General features: G+C 41.9%; 1 protein-coding gene across 1 annotated transcript in view; it reads left to right on the top strand.

The window, feature by feature from the left end:
- Positions 1 to 2,985: 2,985 nt before the first annotated feature.
- Positions 2,986 to 24,715, top strand: part of kdrl (kinase insert domain receptor like) — a 45,258-nt gene continuing 23,528 nt past the window's right edge. The window contains exons 1-12 of the mRNA XM_084352573.1: positions 2,986 to 3,509; positions 10,541 to 10,631; positions 12,371 to 12,588; positions 13,938 to 14,065; positions 15,867 to 16,026; positions 16,221 to 16,357; positions 16,451 to 16,622; positions 16,770 to 16,896; positions 17,112 to 17,284; positions 18,499 to 18,655; positions 20,709 to 20,823; positions 22,888 to 22,996. Of these exons, the coding sequence (XP_084208699.1) occupies positions 3,446 to 3,509; positions 10,541 to 10,631; positions 12,371 to 12,588; positions 13,938 to 14,065; positions 15,867 to 16,026; positions 16,221 to 16,357; positions 16,451 to 16,622; positions 16,770 to 16,896; positions 17,112 to 17,284; positions 18,499 to 18,655; positions 20,709 to 20,823; positions 22,888 to 22,996 (1,651 nt within the window). The 5' untranslated portion in view covers positions 2,986 to 3,445. The remainder of the gene's footprint in view (positions 3,510 to 10,540; positions 10,632 to 12,370; positions 12,589 to 13,937; positions 14,066 to 15,866; positions 16,027 to 16,220; positions 16,358 to 16,450; positions 16,623 to 16,769; positions 16,897 to 17,111; positions 17,285 to 18,498; positions 18,656 to 20,708; positions 20,824 to 22,887; positions 22,997 to 24,715) is intronic.

Below are 24,715 nucleotides of genomic sequence, written 5' to 3'. Positions count from 1 at the left end.
ATTGTCTATTTTGTTCTTTTGTTTGTATTTCTTGATCCAACAAAAGGGATATCGAACACAAAATATCTTATAAGAATCTTTTATATGAATAGCTTCACAATCTTTTGCAGAGAGCCTAGCCAGCTACTTGCATTTCAAGTCAGATGCATGTTTGGTTTCCAGAAATCTTTTGGTTTTCCATCTAGTGCAGACTTCTGTCTATGACCCTGGCTTGAAAAACAACAATTAAAAATATTGCTGTCTTGCAAGAAATGTTTTTCCTTTTTTTTCCAACACTGTGGACTATAAATCTTATTTTGCCCACCAGCATTTACTCTACTACAAAATTATGTTCCTTCCTTTCTAAGCTGCAGTATGGGGTATGGATACTTGTGGCATTGTTTCCACTCAGGACTGACTACAGTCATTTCATCAACAGGGCAGCGCAGTCAGACCACCTCCACTCTTTATGCTTTATGCCTACTGGTTCCTTTACTCAAGAAGACTTTGCGGTTAGGGCAAAAGGAAGATTGCATGCTGTGTGTGTAGAACCAGTTAGTCCCCCCTTGTGTGTTTTGAACTCCAGATTCTAAAATAAAACACTTCAAATCCAGCCCTCTCAGCGAGCAACTTCCACCAATTGTTCATCAGGAGACTTATCTGCTGCCCTCTTGGCCCAATGGGAATGTCACCTTTACTGAAGTATTTACATGTGAAGACACGCAAAGAAAATTGTTGTAGGAGACAAGGCTGTGTCTTTGCAAACCTCAACTCTTCCTTATCCATTTAGTGAGCTAATCTATTTCTCGTATGAGCCTTTACCAAAGTGGCACCAGTCAGACTCGACGGTCCACGTGTTGTACGCATTTTCTTGAGACTCTTATCAATGTTGTGGGTTCATTCCTAAATCTGTGTGTGGAGTGTGATTTAACTGTGGCTTCACCACCGTTTTGTAACAGTGAGTGAAAACAACAAATTACCCAACAGCCTCTAAGCCTATAATGTACCTTTTTTTTTTCTTGGAATAAACCATGTAGAATAGAGCTAATTATTTTGTCAACAGTTTCTAGCCACACACATATGAACATTGCTTTGCTATTTCCTTGTGTGATTTCAGGGGGAAAAAAACAACTTACAATTTTGTTAAAACAGTGAACTAAACTACTCAAAATGTGTAAAAGAAATTCTTTGCATTCCTGTGCTGTGACTATATGGTCTCAGAATCCCACAAACCAAAAGGACTCCCACGACTAGGAGGCTGAAAATTGTTTCCCATGTTCTCATGGGCCACTTCACTTTTCTCCTGCTGCAGGGACGGGAAAATGACGCTCATCCCGTTACACCACTCATGCTGTGCCTCTCCCAGGACACACCGTCAGCCAAGATAGAGTCTCCAAGATGGTGGCTGTTCAGTCCTGACATGGGCGGAAAGGTGAGGGCAGGATGTTCTTATTTACAGTCCCTGCCACTGTGACCTGCAGCAGCAGAGTAATTGTTGTTGCGATAAAAAAAAAAAAAAAAAAAAAAAAAAACAGTCTGCAGCACATCCACACACTGCAGGGTACTCCTGGACAAAAGAGGATTATTTACAGTGATATAAAAAGAGTGTATCCTGTTTCTGGAGTTAAAAATAATCCAGCAAATATTTATTCTAAACACTCGGTCGCTTGATTTGATCTGATATCACACTGATTGTTTACGTTGGACTCTTTTTCCATTGGAGACAAGATAACTGCTGTTACCTTTAACCTCACAGTAAGTTGATTTCATCAAAGGCAGCGCCACATGCAAAGGTCAGTTTAATGATCTACTTTATAATTTAACTTCCAGTTGTCATTTAGAAAACGCACTCTGACCTCAGATCAGTAAAGTGACACATATTAATCACAGCTATCAGTGTTTATTCCATGATTGACATGCTTTGGTAAATCCAATTCAGGTGGATTTTCAGGTTAGTTTTGTTTTGAGTGTTAGCGAGTGGCTAGCTGATTATAAAACGTATGTAGTGTTTCTTAGCTAGCAGGGTGACGGAGTTACAGTTTTACTTTTGGCGCCTCTCTCTGGAAGATTTCATGTAGTTGTCCCCTCCAAAGTTGATGGTTGATTTTCGGAAAGTGTAACTGGCCAATCTAAAGCAGTGATGGAGTGTAACTAAGTACATTTACTCAAGTACAATTTTGAGATACTTATACTTTACTTGAGTGTTTCCATTTTCTGTTGCATCATATTTCCACTCCACTACATCTTTGGGGCAAATATTGTACATTTTACTCCACTACATTTCTTAGATAACTTTAGTTACTACTTACTTTGCACACTGCAAGCCTCATCAGTTAGTTAAGAAAAAAAACACCAATGGGATAAAAAAAAATAAATCATATGATCATTTAATTTACTTTTACACACATTACACTTGTACTTTATGTACATTTATTGCCAGAACATTAATTTTGATACTTGAGTACATTTGATATCAGATACTTTAAGACCTTTACTCAACACACAATATCTTTACTTTTACTCAAGTATGACTTTTGGGTATTTTTTACAACACTGATCTTAAGTAATGTTAAACTTATAAAAAAAGATGAGTATACACTTGGAAAGGAGGGTAGTCAAGGCTGTAATTGGGGGTAAAGTGATGGGGAGCAAATATTTTTTGATAGACATGAAACTGAGACATAAATAAGCTTTTATTAAGTTATTTGGTTTCGTTTGATTACATTTATTTCACTGAATATCAATAATTCTAATTTTTAAAAAAAAGTTTGATAAATTGGGCAATAACATCATCTTGTGGGGTTGACTAACTTGCCTTAACTAAGGACTTGTCCAAGAAAAAAATGACTTGCTTGAGACATATCTGCTCCTGACTGATATCCTTCTCAGTTGCTTGTTTGCGCCCCCCTAAAAAAAAAAAAAAAAAAAAAGTGTCATTGCGTCATTGCTGTGTCTCCATAAAACGTGCCTCACGCATGGACTGTAAGTGCACAGAGGAGGCGAAAGGGAGGAGGAATTGTCCAGGGCGCGCATGAGAGGCAGGAGCTGATTGATCTTGCTTGTGCGGGCTACACCAGAAACAAGTCACAGACTGATTTACCGCTCACTCAACTTTCATTCTTCACCATCTATTAAACTTTTTTGGGGGGTGGTGGTGGATAGCACCTGCCCCGAGGATACAGCGGTTCATCCGTCTCCTCATTGCCGGATCGGGAGTTGGATTACCCAGCTGCGCAGGAGAGCTCCCCTGCGAAACGCGTCATGGGCTACGGGAGAATCACTGCCGCTTCTTGCATGTACACCTGAGGGGCTTGTGTGGATTTACTACAAAGACAAACAAGACTCTTTGACTTACTGACTTTTTAGAAGACACTTTTGTCAGCCACCGGGAATTATACACCTCTGCAAGGGACTCTATTACTTTATTTCTTACGCACGGTTTGGATCGAGCTGAAGAGTTGGCAGGATGGTCTCATCCGACTGCTTCACACTGGTCGTGGTCGTCTTGTGTTGTTCATCACTCACAAATGGTAAGAAATCATTCACGCTGATGCAGAAGTTCCGTGATTTACACGCAGTAGAGTTGTATGCATGAAAGAACAAACTTTAACAACATGGCTCAGTTTGATTGTTTGATTGGTTGTAATGAATGGCTGGATGCATGGATGGATGTCGTCTATCCAGATATTCGATACAGTGAGTAGAGGAAGAAGCAGAGAGCTGATTCATTTGATTCTTTTAATAACAATAATCATTTTATTCTTCCTTTTTAATTGAGCTGTAAAGAAAAGTTGATTTTTTGGGACAGTTTTTTAAGTTTTTTTTATTATTATTGCACGTGAATATAACTGGCTCGGTTTGTTCAGTATGTTAAAGATAAATTATGTGACATAAGTTTATGTCAAGCACCTGCAGTCCTCCATCAGCCCACTAGAGGTAGCCTTGTCCCGTTGTAATTGGGTGATTAAAACAAGTTAATAAAATGTGTTGACTCTGACAGGTGACAGAAACCAAAAAAAAAAAAAAAAAACTTAATATAAAACTGATTTTACTCACGAAAGTTTGATTTGATTGGTTTGGTTTTGTTGTCTTAGATATTCTTATGATTTTGCAAATCACCCCTTTTGTTATATTTTATGAAAGTTTATTCCAGCAATTGTTATCTGTGAGCGAACAGGATGAAACTGACTGGACAATCCGCCTCATTGTGTCAGTGTCACTCTACAAAAACAAGATAGAGTATAAAAGGTGGATGTCCCTCCACCTTGTGCCAGGTCCAGTGTGCCACTGAGATACACAGTAACCCTTCCTCACCATTTCCAAATAAACAGCTCATCCAAACAGAGGAAATACTGTTCACGTTCACCACCACACACACGGACACACACTCATGCACACTTTCAGCCTGTAAAGCTTTTGTCTGTGATGTTTTTGAGTAGATTTCCTTCACTGTCCACACACAAAGCGTGGGAAAGACACAAGGAGGAAGCGGACGTAGGGGCAAGAAGGCAGCCTGGAATTGTTCTGGCGAGTAAAGGTCACGGAAATGTGACACGCTACCTGAGTGGAGATTTCTTCCCGGAGCTCCTTGTGCTCATATTGAGCTATGTCAAACTCCATCCACGAGACAATGGCAGGGAGGAAAGGAGGGTATTGTTCCTGCATAGGAGCCACTGACTGGTAGAGCCATTAGTTATTGATGGTGCATCAAGTTTTTTTCTGTTCATGCTGAGGTGTGCATTGTGCAACATATTTGTCTTGGTTATAAAAAGCACGGCGCTGTGGAGAGACAGTGAAGTCGTGCTTGCATCCTGTCAGTGATGGTGCGCTGTCATAAAATTACAGTTTATTTTATTATATATATATATATATTACTGGGAGACTTTGATTATTCTACTGAGACACATTTCTTCTTCTTTCTTCACAGTTTTACTGTCATTTATTAATATTTAACTTGCAGCTGCCTCAAAGTTGAAATTGCAATGATCCATTACTACTCTCTACAACATATTTCAGATTGTTAGAGCCCATCCGATCCATCAGCTGGCCAATATTGACCAATCATAGATGTATTGGTATCCGCGTATATGTTATCCTGCATGCGCTGATATGTAGAAACAGATGCTTGGGATAAGTTTTTATAATTGGATTCATGTCAGTATCCTGTTTTAGACTGTTTAGACGGTTAATTTTTAAATTGTGAAATATCCTGCCTCTGTTAACACATCTTTGTCACATTTGTTTGATAACCACATTTGATTGATCATTGCAAAAAAATGATATATCACCCAATAAATAGATATCAGAACTTTTTGGTTGCTAATATTTGTATCGGCTCAGGCTCCAAAAATCAAGTATCAGCCAGTCTCTAGTCTGTGTAACCGCTAATGACTTTAAGCCATCTGCATATCAGTGATGGAATGTAACTAAGTACATTTACTCAAGTACTTATATCCAATTGTTACTAAAGTAATATTTTAGCACAATATCTTTACTCTTACTCAAGTATGATTCATGAAGACTGCTGCATGTCACTTGGGGTGTGAAGCATGCAATAATTCAGTGAACTGTGTCTGAAGATTTCATACTTTAGTCAGGGACTCCACTAAAATAATCTCTTGTGTTGCACAGGTGAATTTGTAGACTTATGAGCCTAACCCCAAGGATCAGGCTCTAGCTGTAGATTTATATTGTCTCAGTCAGTAGAAATTGTGGAAAGACAAGTGAAGCAAAGGATGATTAAAAAACGTAAAGGTTGAAGAGATGATTGAATTTGAACCTGGAAGCTACCATGTAAGATTTTTGGTCACAGTTGTTCTCTGTCAGTCCACACTAAGCTGTGATAGTCTTTTTTTCTGGAACGGGATGTTTTTCGAGCCAGCTTTCTTGCAGAGTGAGTTGATGTTGTGTCTCATCTGTTTTGGAGTCATTTTTTCTTTCCTGCTGAGACACTTGAGATGGAGTGGAAAATGGGAGTGATGGGAGGTCAACCAAGTGCAGCGGGGGCTCATTGCTCACCGGCAGAACGTCTGGGTCTGTGCTGGCAGCACAGAACAAAAACACATCGATACGCACACACTCACCTGGATCGGGAGACTTACCAGCAGAGCAGAAAAAGTAATTCCCGTACACGGGGATATTTAACTTAACAAATTGCTTTGTGTAGCTGCTCTTATGGGATGAATGCAGCATCTGGTCTATACTAGGTGTATCCACCCTGAGCCAGCAATATATTTTCTTTGAATCCTGCATGAGATTTCAATTTCGAGGAGCTTCTGTCTGCCTACTCATCTTAATCATACATTATGGAAAGGGAATCCTTCTGGGTTTACCATTTTGGACTCTCCTGCAGCCCATTCCTGTTTGTTGGCTCTACTCAACTTTATATAACCTAGAATGGCCACCCATCATGGCCAGATGTTCCATTATTTTGCTTTTTTAAGAGGAGTCTGGGGCATTTTGCCTCCAAATCTCCAAAGGCTAATATATGGCTAATAAAAAAGGCACTCTCCCTAACTGTTGTCTTAACCTTGCAGTTGGCAAAGTGGAGGGGTTTCAGGAGGGCCATGTGGGAGAGAAAACTTTAGACCTTGTTACACAGCCAGAGAAGTGGCTGCTACTCCTTATTTTGGCAGGTGGTTCTGTCCCAAATCTTGTCAGGGATTCAAGATTTGTGTCGTAATTTCCCCCCGGAGTGTTAAGCCTTTTGTGCATTTGTCTCTTTGTTTGTCTTGAGAATCTCAACTTAAAGGCTTTGGATGCACGCTACATACCTGGCTGATAAATTATCGGCACAAGAAATAGAGCCGATATAAGAAAGCCACATCACACGCTTTGATTACACTCAGATACAGTAGGTGGTGGTAGGGACACTGGGAAGAAGAAGTAGAAGAAGAAGAAGAAGAAGAAGAAGGCTGCAACCAAATGTTTGGACTTCACCACTCTTGCAGACTCTTGCATTCTGCAAGTGCAATCTCACATCTCATCCAGTCCACAATGGCCCTCAAGCCGACTCTCTGCATACTTCCAGTTTGTCCGCTTGGGGCTGCAGACTTCACTGGAGTTCACAGATTTGATTGACCATCCAATACAAAATCCATATTGTGCATCCTTACTAAAGGCAACTTACCATGTAATGTCACTGCAAAGCTAACTTTTTTAACAGTAGAGTGGTCGATGAGCAGTTTGTTTTGATCATTAGATCAAGTTAAACACATTGTCCTCCAACTTAGTGGCAACAGCAGACTGGCGAAGATGATTCACCAACAGTGACCCTGCACTCTTGTTAAACAATAATTCACTCTCCACCCTTTCTTTGTGTTTGTTGTCACAACGAATAAAATGGCAAGGTCAAACAAGGCAATCGTCAAGCCGTATTGTTACTTCTGCTTTGAAAATACCACAGAAACCAAGTCTCAAGATAGTCGCCTTGTTTCATGACGGGACGGGATGCAGGGGGATATGAAGTGTACTCTCACCAAAAGAGAAGGGAATTCCTCACATTATTTCCCGCACTTGAAGGGTTGTGACTTGGGGTTTCCCGTTTAACTCAGTGACAGTACAGTCATTTCATACAGTAATAGTGTGTTGCTATTACGCAACATGAAGCCGCGTGCTGAAATAGTTTCCTCTCACATTTTCTCTCAGTTTCTCTATGTAGTTGTTCACACATTACTCATCTCTGTAACATCTTTGGCAAGTTTTACTTTGAGAATTGATTATTTATTAGCTGCTCTAGCTTTTCCAACTTTTTGTACACAGATATGGTAATAATGATGGCATAAAAGGATGTGAAATTGCATATTTTTTTGTGGAAAATTCCCAAAACCCCCTGTCAACAAGTCTTCCATTAAGCTAGGGAAACGCTACCTTTAAGTCTGTAAATTGTAGTAAAATGATAGCCCCATGCAGTTATTGGATTAGTATCAAAACTCTTCAGATAAGTCTAGAATTATTAGAAATTTATACCAAAAAGAAGTATGATAATAATGTTATAACTAACAAGACAACCTCACTTTTATGGACTTCTTTTTCTCTGTTCATCTCAACATAGGGCTCAAAATATTTTGTCTCCATGTTGGATCAAAATCAATTTTCCTGACCCTGTAGCGAAGATTAATTGAACAACTCTTTGTGTTTTTGTCATTGTTAGGCCATCCTTTCAGACTAAATATTTGAATAGCAATTTCTGGCCCACAAACATTTCATAACAGTGTAGAGAAGATCCTGGAATCCAACGCTGTTTGAATTCTCAGTCTTTATTTCCTGACTGCTAATGAACCTGCCACAAATGTTTTCCACACACTGCATCCTGTCCCACTTCCCTTCATCAATGCCAAGTGAGGACAAGGACATAGAAAAGTGATCCTTGTCTAATCGAAGTTAACGTGTGTGATGTTGTCAGTCATCAGTTGACTGAGAAACTGAACCAGAAGTCACTCAGCCTCCCTCCCTCTCTTTCTCTCTCTCTGTCTATTTCCCTGAGGCTGTTTGTTCCATGCCTGTCCTCTTCTTAATGGCTCCTAATGAGAACCAGCTTCAGGGCTCTTTGAACCAACACAATAAGCACAATTTCTGGCATTTTTCAGACGCTCTGCTGGAGGAATGCGGCACACAGCTGTTACGGGGGGTTAGGGGTGTTGGGACGCTTGCTGAGGTCAGCGTTGGTCAGGCACTGGGGCAGGTGGGAGTTTTGAGGGCGTGGGTGTAGAGAGAGACAACCGCTTTTTTTTTTTCCTCTTTTAGTGGGCTGCTGCAGGCCCCTGCTGATTCATCCATCTGTAGTGAGTTACTGGGGAGAATGGGGAAAATTTGGCCAGTTTTTTAGAGCTGAGCTGCCAACCGGTGCAATTCAAGGTCAGGCTGATGTTTGCAGTTGTTGTCTGCAAGCAGATGCCAGCATTCATATTCATGTGTTGACATAAGTCAAAAAAATTGACCCGTTGAACATGCAATAATGTGTCCCACAGACAGCACATGATTCATTTTTATTTTTTATTTTGCCAGTTGTATTTAAAAGGTCCTAGGGGTCAAATTTTTTTCGACTGATTATTTGCAAAGTTCTCATTTCCAGAAATTCAATTAAATAACCCCCTTCCACATTGCAGATGTGACGCAAGAAAACCAAAATTAGATCATTCAAATCAACAACAGATTTGTGCATTGTAGATTGTTAAGGTTAGGAATAAGGTTGTTATAAGTGTTATTTTTGATAAATGTAAAATCTGTCACCATTATATATGAAGCATTGCGATGCTACAGAGATACCCAGGTCTACAAATCACATTCCCCAAATGTAAGGGAACATGCTTGTTTAGTAAAAGACCCCAGTAAAAATCACATTATCTTAATTTTAATATATTTTCATTGAAAATGAAATGCAAAAATTACCATCACCGCTACAATCGGGACTCATCGCAATCAAAATACATTTTAAAATAATTGCAATATGATACATTTTCTTTTGCATATTGTTCAGCTGTAGCCAGGAACCTTGTTTCAGATTAATCTCATACACAGCTGAAAGCACATGGCATCACAGCATGAAAGAGTATGAGCCACATCCCTTCCCCTCTGCATAACCTTGGACAATAAAACAATGATGTTCTAACATGTTGTGAGGAAGTCGATATTGAGTGCTACTGCCAACACTGGCATCGTCAGCTCATTCTTAGCACAACAGCTGTTCTGGATAATAGGCAAATACTAGTAAAATGCGTGTGAGCATGTGTTTTTCTGTGTATGTGTGTTTGCATTTATAAATGCAGCTGTAAATGTTTGTGGTTCATGTGTATCCATTGTGTATCAGCATGCCAGCCTGGCAGTAAATTGTTGTGTAACTCCGTTGTCTTTCTTGATTCTGCGCCATAAACAAAGGTTTCCCTGAAGACTGTCACATGCGGAGGGTCGACTTAATAAACTTTATTTTCTGACCACAATGACAAGCTGTTCAGGGAGCTCAGTGAAAAGAAGGAAGTCACAAATGGGACTGTGACACCTCCTGGACAGCAGGGAGAATCACTGTGTTTCCTATGTTGATCACTTGTTGGAGGGACCTCTCAACAGACACAGCTGGCTGCACACCAAGTAGAGGCCACTTTTGAATCAAGCATCTCAACCTCGTATTTTCCCCTGTGATATTGTAACAATAGCATTTAGAGTGCAAGGCCAGCCGTACATGAAAAAATTACTTGTTGCTAAAAGAGAGGAAGTTAGCACCGACTGAACAAGGCTGATATGTCGATTTTTGAGGAAACGCAGGCAAAGACACGCATCAGGGTTTGCCTTGAGTTCTCTGCAATTCTGACTGGCTTGACCTTACTGGCAAACTGGCCCAGCTGCTCCACATTTCATCCCTCTATCCCACCTTCTCTCTTTCTTTCTGTCTGCTCCTCTCAGACCACTATTCATCTCAACAACCTGCCCTCCCAGCACCGGAAACACCCCTAGTGCTTTCACAGCCGAGAATGACTTGCATAAGAGGCAGAAGCTTGTCAGCACAAAGCGAACCCACATGCAGAGCGCTGTACTGATTCCAACAATGTGTGTGTGTTTTCAACAGGTCATTTGGATAGGGAGAGATTGCCGAGGATTCTGCCATCTGAGAATCCCCTCGTTCTTCATAAGGATGGTTTGTTGAGCCTCACGTGCAGGTATGCAACAACACGTATTTGAGTCAATGTCAAGTGAACCAATTAATTGTTATTGCTGGCTTAATATGTGGAAGTGCTGTACTTCAATTAAAATTCAATATACTTGTACTTTGCTTGACTATTTCCTTATACTTCACAAATTCATATTTTGAGCTTACAAATTCTGATGCATTGTTACAGACTAAACTGTCCAACAGTATATAAGCTATTAAAAGTGGCTCCACCTCAAGCAGCAGTGCGCCTCACATGTTAATGCGTTAGCAACAAAAAGCAAACCTTTGCACAACCCCTCCAATTTCGTATGAATGCAGTCGAGGCGCGAGCGTCATCCTGTCCACTTTTTGTCTCTCCACCCTGCCTGTGTGTGTATGTGTGTGTGTGTGTGTAGCTCAGTCCCACCCTCAGTCAAACAGACACACAGAGCAGTAGCTCCTTATGACAGATCAAGAGCAGAGGAGAGACCCGGAGACAGCAATATAACCTGGTGGTTGCAACCAATCTATACAAAAATCCTGCATAGTATACCTTTAAGTACATTTTTCTAAAAATACTATTTGTGTTCATTGATGAATATGTAATGATATATGATTCGTGTGACAAAAATTAGTATCTTGTCACCCAGGAATTTCTAAACATAATTTTTTGTGACAGTTAAACAAGCTTAATTTTTCTTTCCCTTAATTGGTCAGTTATCAGAGGTTAGTCAGCAGGAGAGGAGTCTGTTTCCAAACTGTCACTGCAGCCATTATGTTTAGACTCCGCTCTTACTACAAGTCAGAAAGGCCAGGGGAAAATAAACGGACATGCCTGCTGGGCCTCAACACTGGCTGGCTACAAAGAAGCTGAGACAATCCTGAACAGGAACCAGTGGTGGTGGTCTGCATTTATCAGCCTGTTGCAATTTCCTTTGGGGGTGGTGGGACCCAAGTGTGCTGCATTCACATTTGTTAAGAATTTAGAACGTCTAGCATCATTTTGTAAGCGTGCGAGGAATGTTCAGGAACTCATGTCTATCTAATGTAATGCTTCCCTACAAGGCCATATACTGGCCTGGCCCATACGGTACTGTCTTGTTGTCTATCACTGGATGAGAGCTGGAGGTTGCCTGACCCAGAATTCTGCAGGCGGAGGCAGTGGTATGCAAGACATGTTTGATGTTCCTCTGGGATCTCTTTAATGAGAGTTTTTAAAATTGATGTCGTGTGGAAAGAATGTGTTAGCTGAGCACATCATTCAACAGAAACATGTTCCCATGTGAAAGTTCAAGTTATCGGATGACTCAGATTAACTTGAAATAAACTTAAAATTAATATCAAGTCAAAACGTCCCAAAGGGAGAAGCAGCCAGTGCCATCCTAAACTAAAAAAAGATTAGGAATTCAATTGCCAGCTGTGACACTTCCTCAGAAAAAATCCACGTTTTGGATCCAGTGCCTGTTTCTAGAGAACAGAAATGTGATTAAAGGAATAGCTCACCCCAAAATGTGAATACTTTTCCTCGTACCTGTTGTGCTATTTATCCATCTAGATTTTGGCGTGAGTTGCAGAGATTTGGAGATATTGTCCATATCTCCAAACTCTCATCTCTACGATCAAAATCTCCAAAACTCTGCAACTCACACCAGAACAATCTAGATGGTTACATAGCACTACAGGTAAGAGGGGGGGGAAAAATGAACTGCCTTTTTATTCACTATTGTCCTGAGCTTTACTAATACTGTCCCTCTTTGCTTCTGTCAGGGGTCATGGCGTGCTGCACTGGACACTCGGTGATCCCCGTCGATCGATCTCATCAGAGGAGGTGAAGGTGGAGCGGTGTGATTCCAGACATCACTCTCATTCACACTGCAGCAAACTGACCATCACCCAGTTGATTGCCAATGACACAGGAAGCTACAGCTGTACATATTTCATAAACGGCTTCGAACACAGCACCTCCACCTATGTCTTTGTCGAAGGTGAGGCCTGCAAAGTGCTCTGACACGTTCAGATTATAGCTCATTTATTTATCAAATACAGTCAGTGAACCTGTGGGAATAAGAGAGCAGAAACCTCTCTTAGATTAATGACACTGACATTATATCCAGTCAAGAATGTCAGTAATTTTCCAGCATGAGAAAAACTGAGTGTAATGTTGTTTAGAAGCACAAAGATTTGGCCTATAAATTTAAACACTGATAAGAGTTCTTTCTTTTTGAGTTGTTTCTCTTCGACACAGGATTTAACTGTGTTTGTTTTTTCTGAAAGACCTCTGATAAAAGAGAGGCTTTGACATGGTGTGTGTTAATCTGCTGACGCCAGTGGACGGGTCTGCTGGTGAAATGAGCCCACAAACAATGGCTCTTAATAGGCAGGATGAAATGGTCGGTGAGTAATCTGATATTTCCCACAAGAAAGAAGAAGGGGTGAAAGAGCGAAAGAAAGAAGTTGAAAAAATAGTTTTTCCTGACTTGCAGAAAGCTGACTTTAATCTACGTGTAGTTGGACTCAAGTGCTACAGAGAGACAGAGAGGAAGTGATTTCTCTGGTTTCTTTTCTGAAGGTGGAAGGTTGAGCCTGATTGCACGGGAAGCCCTGGTCATTGACTGTGATTTCCTGCACTGACTACTGTTTTCCTAAGTTTCCCCTTAAGCGTCACATGGCACCAGTTACAGTAACATTATTATTCAAATGGAGATTGTGCTGGGCGGCATAAGGAGAGCGACATTTCACCTGGACTCTTCTTAGATGTTTTTTAGACTATAAAACAGTTGGTTAAAGACATGAAATAGGATCATTAAATATTAGTCTAATATAAATGTATGTTCCTGTTCCTGGTGCTCCATGGATGTGGTACCCAGTTTGTCTGTCTATAAAGCAGCCTGTGTTTACTCTAATACTCTTTTCAAAGCCCTTCAGCTGTTTGTTTCATAATTTTCCATGCTTACTTTTTAAATAATAGTCCCTTTATCAGCACCACCACTGCTTGACCTCACCCCCATCGCAGACTATTTGTGTAGCCGTGAAGTTCCCACAGCGGTCGTGTGATGCCTGGTTGCCCAGTAGGAAAACACCACTAGTCTAATTGCTCTGTCTGTGCTCTGCTGCCTCATCAGTTTAGAATGAACTGATCCGAGATTTGATTTCTGTGTCGGATGCCCTCACATTACCCTTATTCAACTGCACTGCCAGACTCAGTTGTAGTATAACAGCTTCTTCAGGGCCGGAGCTGTACATTTGATACAAAGGGCAAGAGGTAAGGGGCCATTTCTGACTGACCTGTATTTTAGATTTCACTCACTTTGGTTTGGTTTTTTTTGTTCCACAGATCCCGAGCGACCATTTGTGGAGTCCCATGATCAGAGTCCAGACATCCTGGGAATCTACAGGTATGAGACCAGCCTGGTGGTCCCCTGCCGGACGTCTTCTCCTGATACTAATGTATCTCTGACAGGGGTAAGGCCTCACCAAGACAACCATTTCACATTTTGTGCTTGTGCCTTCCACTTGTAGGTTAAGTTGTTTTATCTTACTATTTATTAGGGTTGGACATTGTTGTGATATAAGACTATATAACATTGTTGATTGTGGATATCATAAGGAATAAATATTCATACAGTATTTAAAATTTGTGTGCATTTTTGGAGACATTTCCTCAGAGCTCTGACGGGACATGTTTAACACCATGAAGATGGTAGCTATGAGTAACTGCAGGTACCTCCACCTGACAGAAGAGTATACAGGTCTTTATTGTCCAGGTTATATCTGTGTATATATAAGCATCTTTTTCTTTCCTTCATTATAGGCTTGTGCATGACTGAGGGTGCTGAGGATGGCCCTGCCAGTATATTTTATTTATTTTAAAACACGATCCTAGTTGTGACATCTGTAATTTTCCAGCATTTAGCAGAAAATTTGCCTTCTGGGTTTTTCCCTTTTTAAAGCGCCACCTTACAGCTCTAACTTTTCTCTTTCTCTCTTTCCCTCGCTCTCCTGTGCCATCTATCTCTTTGCCATACTGTGACCGCTCACACTCCGTGCACTGCCTGGACGTTGTGTTGATGTGTATGTTAATGTGGCTAATTGCGTGTGACGGATAGCGATCATACCATCAGGCTTAAAGCAGGTGGCTGACGGTACTGTACCTGCCCTGTGTTGTTTTCTCTTGATTTAAACATTTAATTTAAGATTTTAACAGAGTAAGATTTTATACTCCAGGTCAGCTTGCCAGGCGACCAGGAATACTCCTGGTGCTCCCGATTGCCAATCTGAGCCTGGTATATAGACCTGTTAGGAACTGGACTTTGAAATAAATCACAACATATGACCTCTAAGAAGTCAAGATTGCTATTAATACCACAGCAGGGCATCTTTACTTGTTTTCTTGGAAAAAAAAGAAAAAATTGTGTCCACTCTGTGCTCAAGGCATCTCACCGGTTCTCACACCCCTTGTGCTTTAAAACACTCGAGCACAGAGAAACAGACCAGGGACAGTGGCATGTCTGAGGGAAGCTCAAGGGCGGCGAAGGGAGTCACTCTGTCTGCTTCCTGTAAGAGCAGGAAGGTGCTCCAAGAGTGTGTTTTCTCAGAATAGACTCCCTGACTAAATTTAGTCCCCCTACTTTTACAAACATCAGGAAATGCCGGAGACAAACAGCGCACAATATGTCCAGTCTCACGAAACAACAGGTAACTTATCATGACGGCTGTAGGAACCAGAACGGAAAAAAAGAAAAGACGTCAGTGAAGAAGACCTCCCTGTTGGGTTGCCATGCCAACAATAAGAGCATGTGGCATAGTGTGGACTGTGGACAAACGCTTATGACTCAGATGGCACAGATAGTAGTTGTGTGACCTTCCTGCTGTTGGTAAATCTTTGGCACTCCTCCTTCCTGCTCCCTTTCCTTCCTTCCTTCCCTTCCCTTGCCTCCTCTCCCAGTCCCACTTCTGGCACGAGAACAAACATCAGCAGGCACGTACATCCTTTTCCGAATCCGCAAAGTTTTGTGCTCCATTGCATAAATGATTGCCGAGGTTACACTCCACAAAACAATGCAAACTAATTGGACTTTCACTCTGGCAGATGTCTGTCCCCAGCTGAGCCCAGCAGAGCGTTAGATACATGTTAAATGAAGTTGAGTGCAGCATTACACTCCAGTCTGTCTGGCTCAGTGATCTTTAATGAAGATCACAAGTGTCACCAAATTGTCTGTGAGTACTGACAACAAATCTCTGCTCTCCTCTTCTATCATTGCAGTTCCAGCCCGCATCAGAGAAGATTGCTAAGGAAATGTCTTGGGATCCAAAGGTGGGATTCACGATTCCCTACGGTCCCGCCATTATGTATAATATGCTCATCTGTCACGCCAGGGTCAACGGTCGTGGATTCAAGTCAATGTACATTCCTATAAGACAAAGTGAGTCTTTCTGTTCAAGTTTTCTCATTAAATTAAAAAAGACAGACTTGTGTTGACTTTTTGCCTTTTTCTCAGCGTATCATCCCTCTCCCTCAGCTCCGTAATTATTTTTGTTTTTCACCCTGTATTGCGCTGATATGCGTTCATTGTTTCTCGATCACTTTTGTCTCCTTAAATCCGTCTCCATGTTTCAGCATCTGTTCTAAAAAATGTGAAGATCACCCCTGATCGTGTCAGAGTGTTGGCTGGAGACACCCTCGTCCTCAACTGTACTGGTGTGACCACCTATAATGGAAGAATCAACTTTACATGGGAATTTCCTAAGAAGAAAGTAAGTTGAAGTTTTACTTTTCGATTAACTGTGTCTGTACTGTAGCCTCAGATGTTGTAGTAGTGGAGTTCATGGCATTTCCTTTGCCTTCAGGAAAATCGGCATGAGGTGATCAAGACCAAAGACCGCCCCGCTGCAGTTCTTGTAATGAGCAATTCTTTAGTCTTGCCAAATATTACCATGGAGGATAGGGGGATCTACCGCTGCAGAGCTGAGATTGAACCCACAAAATACAACAATGTCTCAGCAAAAGTCATTGTCTTCGGTGAGTATGATTCGGATGAGCTCTGTAGTTTATCACAAGCTATAAAGATACAACTAAATGTACTGTAACTAAATGATGATGACTGTGCTCACATCCATTTTCCCTCTGGCATGGACTTCAATGTATGTCATTAATCTTTTGTTCCAGAGCATCCGTTCCTCAATGTCTCCTATAAGCATGAGCGACCGGGTACAGTGACTGTCACAGAAGGTAGAAAGAAGCTTGTGCTTGAGCCAAAGGTCAACGCTCTGCCACCAGCAGAACTGATAGCATGGTAAGTAACGGTTTAGATTTCGTTCTGCCCTGAATAAACCAAATTAACTTTTTGTGCAGACCCAAAAAAAGTTGCATTATTATTATTATTATTATACTATCAGTGTTATAAAATGGTCTGGGGCAGCATATCGCCAACAAAAGCAGTTATTGTGACAGGGTACCTTTAACTGCTTAAACACGGTTCAAAAAACTCTCCATGCCTCCAATTTTTAGGTATAAGGACGGAGTCGCTATCAAGAAGAACTCCACCTGTTACAGGATGGTTAATTTCAGCTTGCTCATCACCGATGTCCAGCAGAAGCAACATGCTGGGGTCTACACCATAAGCCTGGGCAACCAAGCCAAGGGCTTGTATAGGAATCTGAGCTACACTCTGGTAGTCAACGGTAAGCCTCTGCCATGAACCTGATAATGGCCGTCAATCCTAAGAAAATGAAGCAGTGCCTCGGCTGCAGCTCTGTACTGCTGCTGCTCTCAGTACAGTTCACTGGACGGCAGGTAGCAGCTCCAGTATGAGAGGAATTTGGGGGCTTGTTGATTCCAGGGCTGGATTGACGTAGCAGGGGCAGCTGTTGTTGATTATTGGGGCTCTTTTGAAGGGGCTTGGCGCAGTGTGTAAATGGCCCGGGCTCTTTTCTGCACGCAGACTCCAGCAGCTCCAGGCCCCCCTTAGTCACCAGCATTTATTTGCGTCCTCACCATGTGTATATACAGTGCAGCTCGTGTAAACAACATGTTCCTTACAGTATGTGAACAACTTGAGATAAACAAGGACCAGAGTGTGTAATCATTGTTACGGTGACTTTAGAAATAATACTGATGAGTGTTAACACTAGAGGTTATAAATCTTTTATTGTTTAGGTGTAAACTTGAATGAAGTCTGCTCAAGGAAGTGTGTCAGTGACTTCAAGCTTACCATGGGGGGGCAGAGCTATTTTGTTATTTCCCTGCATTCTTTAAACATTATCTAGGAATCCTAATAGCGTGCCAAAACGTGGAAAAATCAACCCTCTTCTGACTTGTATAAGCTTTATTTTTGGTCCTGCTGTCTTGTCCCACTTCTCACAACTTCACTTTATAGGAATGTCAAAAAACAAAACAAAAAAAAAAAACACACACACAGAGACACAAACAAACAAAGTGAAGAGAGATTCCTGGTATCAATTAGGGAACTATTTAAAATTTTGTTCAGAAGTTGTTTAGAGCCGTCACAGCGCTCCGGATTATGAATGTGTTTTACATGATGTGCGAGTTCAAAATGGAGAGAAATGGTTAAGTAATGTAGACTGAGGTGGCACAAGGATCTTCGTCTGCTGACATGGTTGATTGGCTGACCCGGGCATGGGCCACACCGGGGTTGTTCTTTGACCTACAGCCCCGAGGCTAGCCAATCATCCTGCCATTCCTCTCTTACACGCTGTCTAAAGGAGAACCGGTGTCAATGGCACCCTTTTCATGGCTATCCATCATGACTGTCGCATCTCATTATAAAGACATTATGAGATTCCTCACTGGCAGATGGTTTATCTAACCTGTTGTCTTTCTCTCTTTATCTCTCTCTCTCTCTGTATTTGTGTGTGTGTGAACTTCCCTCTTGCAGTGAAGCCAACCATTTCAGAGGCGGAGCTACCCTCTGTGAACGTGCAGACCTACGTGTATGGCAAGCAGCATCAGCTAACCTGCACTGGTTACGGGTTGCCCTTGCCAACCATCACTTGGCTCTGGCAACCGTGTCAATCAGACCCCACGCTTACAGAGTGAGTCACCACCCCCTCCTCATGTTGCCAGAGATGTTTAAACTAGATTTTCTGTGTTCATGCTCCGTTAGCTTGATCCAATCTTGAGGAAGTAAAAGCAAATCGAGGGGAAAGTTTTTTTCTGATTTTAAGCACAAATTTCATTAGTTTTGGATGCCTAACATAACTCAATTCAAAAATCTATTACATGCCACTAGCTACCTTTTAGTGGTCCTGCAGTGAGTGTGGTGTTTCACTCATTTACCTGTTGTGTACTGTAGTTTTAGCTGCCAGTTTCCAGGTTAATCTAAGCTCCTGTAACTTAATGCAAATGTGTCTACTGCTGTAAATATGATTTAACTGCACGGCATTAGCACAAATTGTGCAGTGATATTAGGAGAAATCATTTTTAAAACACGTCTCATGCTGATTGTCACTTGTTGACAGCATCTGGCAGATACAAGTTTTCAACACATAACATGTTATGACGTAATGAGTTTTGTTTGTAGTTAGCACCTACATTAACTTTGACAGGTTGTTGCAGACCTGGGATTTGTATTTACGACAGTGGTGTTGCACTCAGAAACTGTGGTGGGCGCCAAATTGCGCAAAATGCCAATTTTCTACATAATGTTGCTTTAAGGACTGCCTCAGTACCGGAGTTGCATCCACAAACGCACAGCTTTAACAGTAGAGCGGTGTAGAGCTCAGAGGCACCGGACTCTCCCGGGGTTCCCACTCGAGAACAGATCTACATTGACAGGATTGACTCCGGCCCAGAATGTGACACATTAATCAAAGAAACGCGGCCTTCGAGATCTGCCCTCTCGTCTGTGGTCAGTGGGTGTGCAGATTGACGGGGGATCACAGGGGAAATATATTAATCTCAGATTCCCCAAGCTCATACGGAGCCAAGTAGAACTGCATGTATGAGTGAGTGTGCAGGAATACCGGCCTGCTAGTGAACCCACAAAGAGATCCTGGTTGGTCAATGACAGCAGGAGACCTGCCAGTCGTAAGATCAGAAAAACAATGGGCCATTACCCTTGGGTTATCAGGCCCCAACACCGTTAACAAAAACAACACTGGGGACTGCTGCGCAAGAAAGAGAACAAATTATGTTTCATGTTCGCTGGTGCTAATCCATGACGTGCCTCCATTATTTTAGTCATTAAATTATCTCAAACACCCACTTGTACTTGCCAGATTTGTGATAAATAATAGCAGAGCGTTAGTTGGGTCAAAGCAACTCTTTCTGCAGGCATAAAGATAATCAGGGCTGGCACTGGGAACAGTGGCCAGGCGATGGCAGGCAGCTAATGAGACAGAGGAACAGCCATAGCCTGGTGGGAGGCCAATTGTGCAAAATGTTTGTTTTATACCGCCCTGACCCTGTAAAGTACCTGTCACTGTAAATCCAACATGAAGCCCTTCAAGATCGTATCTCATCTAAATCTTTGTGAGTTTGGAGAGCAGGGGAAATGCTGAGTGTGGGGAGGGTTTAGAGGTTAGAGAAGCTCTCTATGTGGAAAGAGGCTGATAGTGAAGGGGGCAGAAATATGGGGTGTCTTTATCACCAGGTTGAGAAGTTATCAGCTGTCCCTTGTTGACCGCCAAGGTCTTAGGATCAACCTTATCTCCTCTGGCCAGAACCTGGAGGGGGGGTTTCCTGTACGAGGTGACGCACAGCACAGCCCTTCCTGTCGCTGTTGCTGTTTCCTTCTCTGCCTCTCCTCTCATCAGGCTGATTGTTCCCCACCACGGGCGGTGAAGGGTTTAGGGGTGGGGGTCAAATCAAGGCTTTCTTTAGTTTTTATAACCCAGACAAGCTGGTCCAGGCCTGGACTCAGATCAGACTAAGTGGTCTGTTGAAATACCCTCAACCTATCAGGATCTGGATAGCAAGTTGTACATTATAATGTTTGATCTGAGCAGGGTTTGTTTTAAAGTCACGCAATTAAAAATGAAAGTCTGCAATTTTCTTCTGTGTCGTATCGTCTAATGTCCAACTTCTTCCTCTGTCTGACAGCATGACTGGATGGTCAGGTTTATTGCCTTTTTGTCTGTCCTGCAGTTGCATTGCTGACACCAAGCCAATCCTGGTCGATGGTGATAACAGAGGAAATCACTCCCACAACTGGATTAAGAGCATAAACGTCAAGCATGAACTGGTTAAAGGAAAAAACAAGGTATGTGGTTTAAATTTGTATGTACTGTTTCCACATGTTTTTTTTTAAAAAACAACAGATGCACTTGAAGCATACTCTGTTCACCATGAAATGTGGTGGACAAATATCAGTGACCAACTCAACAGTCTGATTGATGAGAACTGGATCTAGAAGATCCCTGAATGGCCAACAGCTCGCTCAGATTCAAGCAGAAATCTCCCGTGACTGGGGCTTGAAAGTCAGATTCAACATCTGACATCCATAAATATGACAATTTTCCTCTTATTGGCAGTGATTCAATGCTTCTCTTTGCTGAAAAAGGATTCATTTTATCTGCATTAGTTGTGACTTGTGTAACTGTGACCAAAACTCATGAAAGCAGTTTTGTTTTTCATTGCTGCACTAAAACAAGGCTGGATTTATTTTCGGATTAAGCAACCAGGAATAAAATGTGAAAATCACTTTGTTTTACACATGTTATCTGCTACATCTAAAGAAGAAGATGCCATATTGATGAATAACCTTCATTTGCAATATATATATGTATATTTATACACAGCGTGGGCTCTTTCAGTCCATCGGTTTTTCTTAGGAAACATTAGACACATATTACCATGCAAACCCCAAAACATGCCACACAATGAGGAAACTGTAGACATTTCTGCAAATGTCCCGTGGGAGCCTGTTACTAAAACTGTTCACCCCAAACATAATTGAGAGCAGGCCTCCACTACCTCGCGAGTCTGTCTATAGGATTAGGTTCAAGAAACCCATCACAGCAGGCTGGGTCAAATTAGGGCACAGATACATCGGCATGCAAGTATTCTGCAAGAGAGCGAATCGGTGATCTAACACTGTTTTCACCTGAAGTTTCTTGGGCAAGACCAGGTGATTTATTGACTGTTGCTCTGAGATAAAGAAACTCAGAATCATATCAGCTGAGTAATTGTAAATTTAGCCATTTTCACAGGGCATCAGATCTAATATGTCTCTGACATAAATAGGGAGGCACCACTTTATTTACAAGTACTTGTGGCCAAACGCTGGTGCTTTATGAGGGTTGGGACTAAGGGTCAATGATAACAAGCAGCAGTTTAAAAGAAGAAGGATTTGTTGGAAGTGAATTCCTCTCTGTCACCTCACATAAATCGTGTTGGCCCGTGAATAAGAACGTAGTCGGGGCCGGGCCTCTGAAGGCCCAGTAGAGAGGGAGACTGGCCCTGGGTCATAATATAAGAAAAACACAGGGTGAAGACATGGGCACAAAGGTCACAGTGCGTCTGGTCAGGCCTCCTCTTTGGGACTGTGCGTAATCGTTTAAATGACTGTTTTCGAGCTCGGGTTACATTATGGTGAGTAATAGCCGTAACATAATACCATAAGGCCACTCCATCAGTGTTTTGACGAATGTCAGAGCAGTGTGAATTAGACAATATGATAACTTTTTAACACTTGTTCTTTTACCGCCTGAATATTTGTGTGGCGAACATTGAATGTACGGGGAGGCTGAAATCGTTTCATGACTACAGCTGTGCGTCCGAGAGTCGACACAATCGCTCCGACAAGCCCAGGAAGTTTAGTCCAGCATACACCCAGACAATACACCCACATCATTCACTCTCTTTGATGCGGCCGACTGCCCTCAAAAAACAGATGTCACTACGAACACTAAACAGAACCCCACGCAGTCTGGCCCTCGCCCAAGTCTCACTTATTATTTTGTCTATTTAAGCCATTAAAATGTTGCAGTGGTGTGGTGACACAATTGAGTGTGGCATTAGAAGTGCTTTCCAGGAAATGGACATGCACCGCAGTAGATCTACAGCGCAGGTCTGAAGGAGACTCAGTGGGTTTTAAAGTCCAGATGTATCCTTTCATTAATGTGAAGCACTGGAGAGTAGAAAGCAGACCAGGCTCGCTCGAGACCTCTCACCCGCCTGTTAGCTCGCTGCTCTGATGGTGATTGAAACCCCAAGGATAAATCACACTAAAAGTCACGGTGGAGTTAAGTGTTTGCTGTTTATCCCAACCTGTTTTATTTTGCTTTGAATAATCACTAATAATCACCTTTTTGATCCCAATTAGACTGTGAGTACCCTGGTGATCGGAGAGGCCAGCGTGTCAGGAAATTACTCCTGTGTGGCGCACAATGAAGCCGGCAACAGCACAATGATGATTCCCTTCTTCGTTGATGGTAAGTGGGTCACCAGAATACAACAGCTGAAATGTCAACATTTAAAGCTTAACTGTTTAAAGGGTAACTCCAGCAAATTATTATGTATTAAAGTGTGCGTACAGGTCTGGAGGAGTACTACTGCACATGTGAATAAAGCAGTATAAGGCCTTTTGCGGCTCGAGAAGGGCTGCATGTAATCTGATAAATCACTAAGTTTCACTGTGGGTAATGCAGGTGCCAGGTTTTTGAAAAGAAAAAAAAGGGTTGAACAAAATATTTTTATCTCCGGTTCTGCTGTTTCGATTTTGATCATTTGTTTTTAAACCCTCCATAATGGGTCCAACAGTGTTACACATAAATCGGGGGGAATTACCGGACGTAGAAAAGTTGGCATTACTACCTTGGCGTCTGTCTACAGTATCTGCACGTTTGATTGCCGGCTGTCCGAGGAAGTGAACAATTTACTTTTACCTTTTCTTTCTATATAACTTGATTTTTACAGCGATGTTAAAACCAGTGCAGTTCTCAGCTGCTCCAACAGTAGTGGCCAACTTCAACTTGTGAGGTAGATAATAGAGATGTGAAATAGACAAGCCTGTACTTTATTAGTGCCCCTAATAGTAATGTTATTATATAACATAGTTCTTTGTCACAAATGTGGCAGATGTTCAAGTTTTTTCTCAAATTTTTTCTTATTTATTCAGGTTATTGTCGTTGACTCTAAGTTGCCACTGCAGTAATGGCAGAACACACAAATCGGTCACAATACTAGACCAGTGGACTGCTCTTCAAAACCTGGTGCCTACATTACCCACAATACAACTTAACGGAGGCGATTTATCAGGTTTCGTGCAGCTTCCTCTGGAGCCACAAAAGGCTTTATACACCTTTTATTCACATATGCAGCAGTACTCCCCAAGACCTGTAAACACACTTTATCGTGTAAAATTTGGTGGACTTACCCTTTAAGTGCACGCAGAAATACTGCTGAGTTTCATTGCAGTAACTGCAAAGCGCATTACACCGTGCACTGGATTCTTTCAAATGATCTACACACAGTACACGCTGTAATGAATTGCAAGAACAGCGAAGGAATGTGCAGATTGTATTGTGCAATAAAGAAACCAGAGGGGGGCATTAATTGAAACCATCTTCCACTGTAGCGGAGCAGCTTCAGGGCGGAAGAGAGGCAAACATGTCCTGAGCCATATGGAGTGCTATAATGGCACGCGTTTAAAAACAGCTATGAATAACTGCATTCCTGCTCCGGTGCCAGCAGGTCATTCCTCTCTCTCAGTGAGCCTTCTGCTATGAGAATTTGCTTCTTTATGTGCCGCTGAGCATTTCCAAATGTTCCCGAAGTGAATATCCACCGAGACAGTTATGCAATGATAGCGAGGATGAGGTGTCACTGCACACAAGCAGAGTTCGATGTGCAACAAAGTGAATCACATTTCCTTAAAAGTTCAGTGAATCACGCTCCCTGTGGGAGAAGGATTGCTTTTGGAGAGCGATGGATGTAGGTGAACCCATATTTGAGGAGACTGCCAAGTACCAAAAATTAGTCTCTGATGGTGGGAGAATTACCAAGAGGAATGTGCCCTCGTCCAGAGGTGAGGAAGACGGAGGATGAAGGAATGCAGCTAGAAAAGAGGACAGAATTGTAATAACAGCTGTCCTCTCTTACGGAACATAGACTGCTTTCCAGCAATCTGAATAAACAAGCACAGTCTGGTT

This window comes from Pagrus pagrus, assembly GCF_965226575.1.
Source record: "Pagrus pagrus genome assembly, chromosome: 5".
NCBI lineage: Eukaryota > Metazoa > Chordata > Actinopteri > Spariformes > Sparidae > Pagrus > Pagrus pagrus.
Note: the sequence above shows the minus strand (reverse complement) of the source record. Positions and strands in the feature narration are given on the sequence as shown.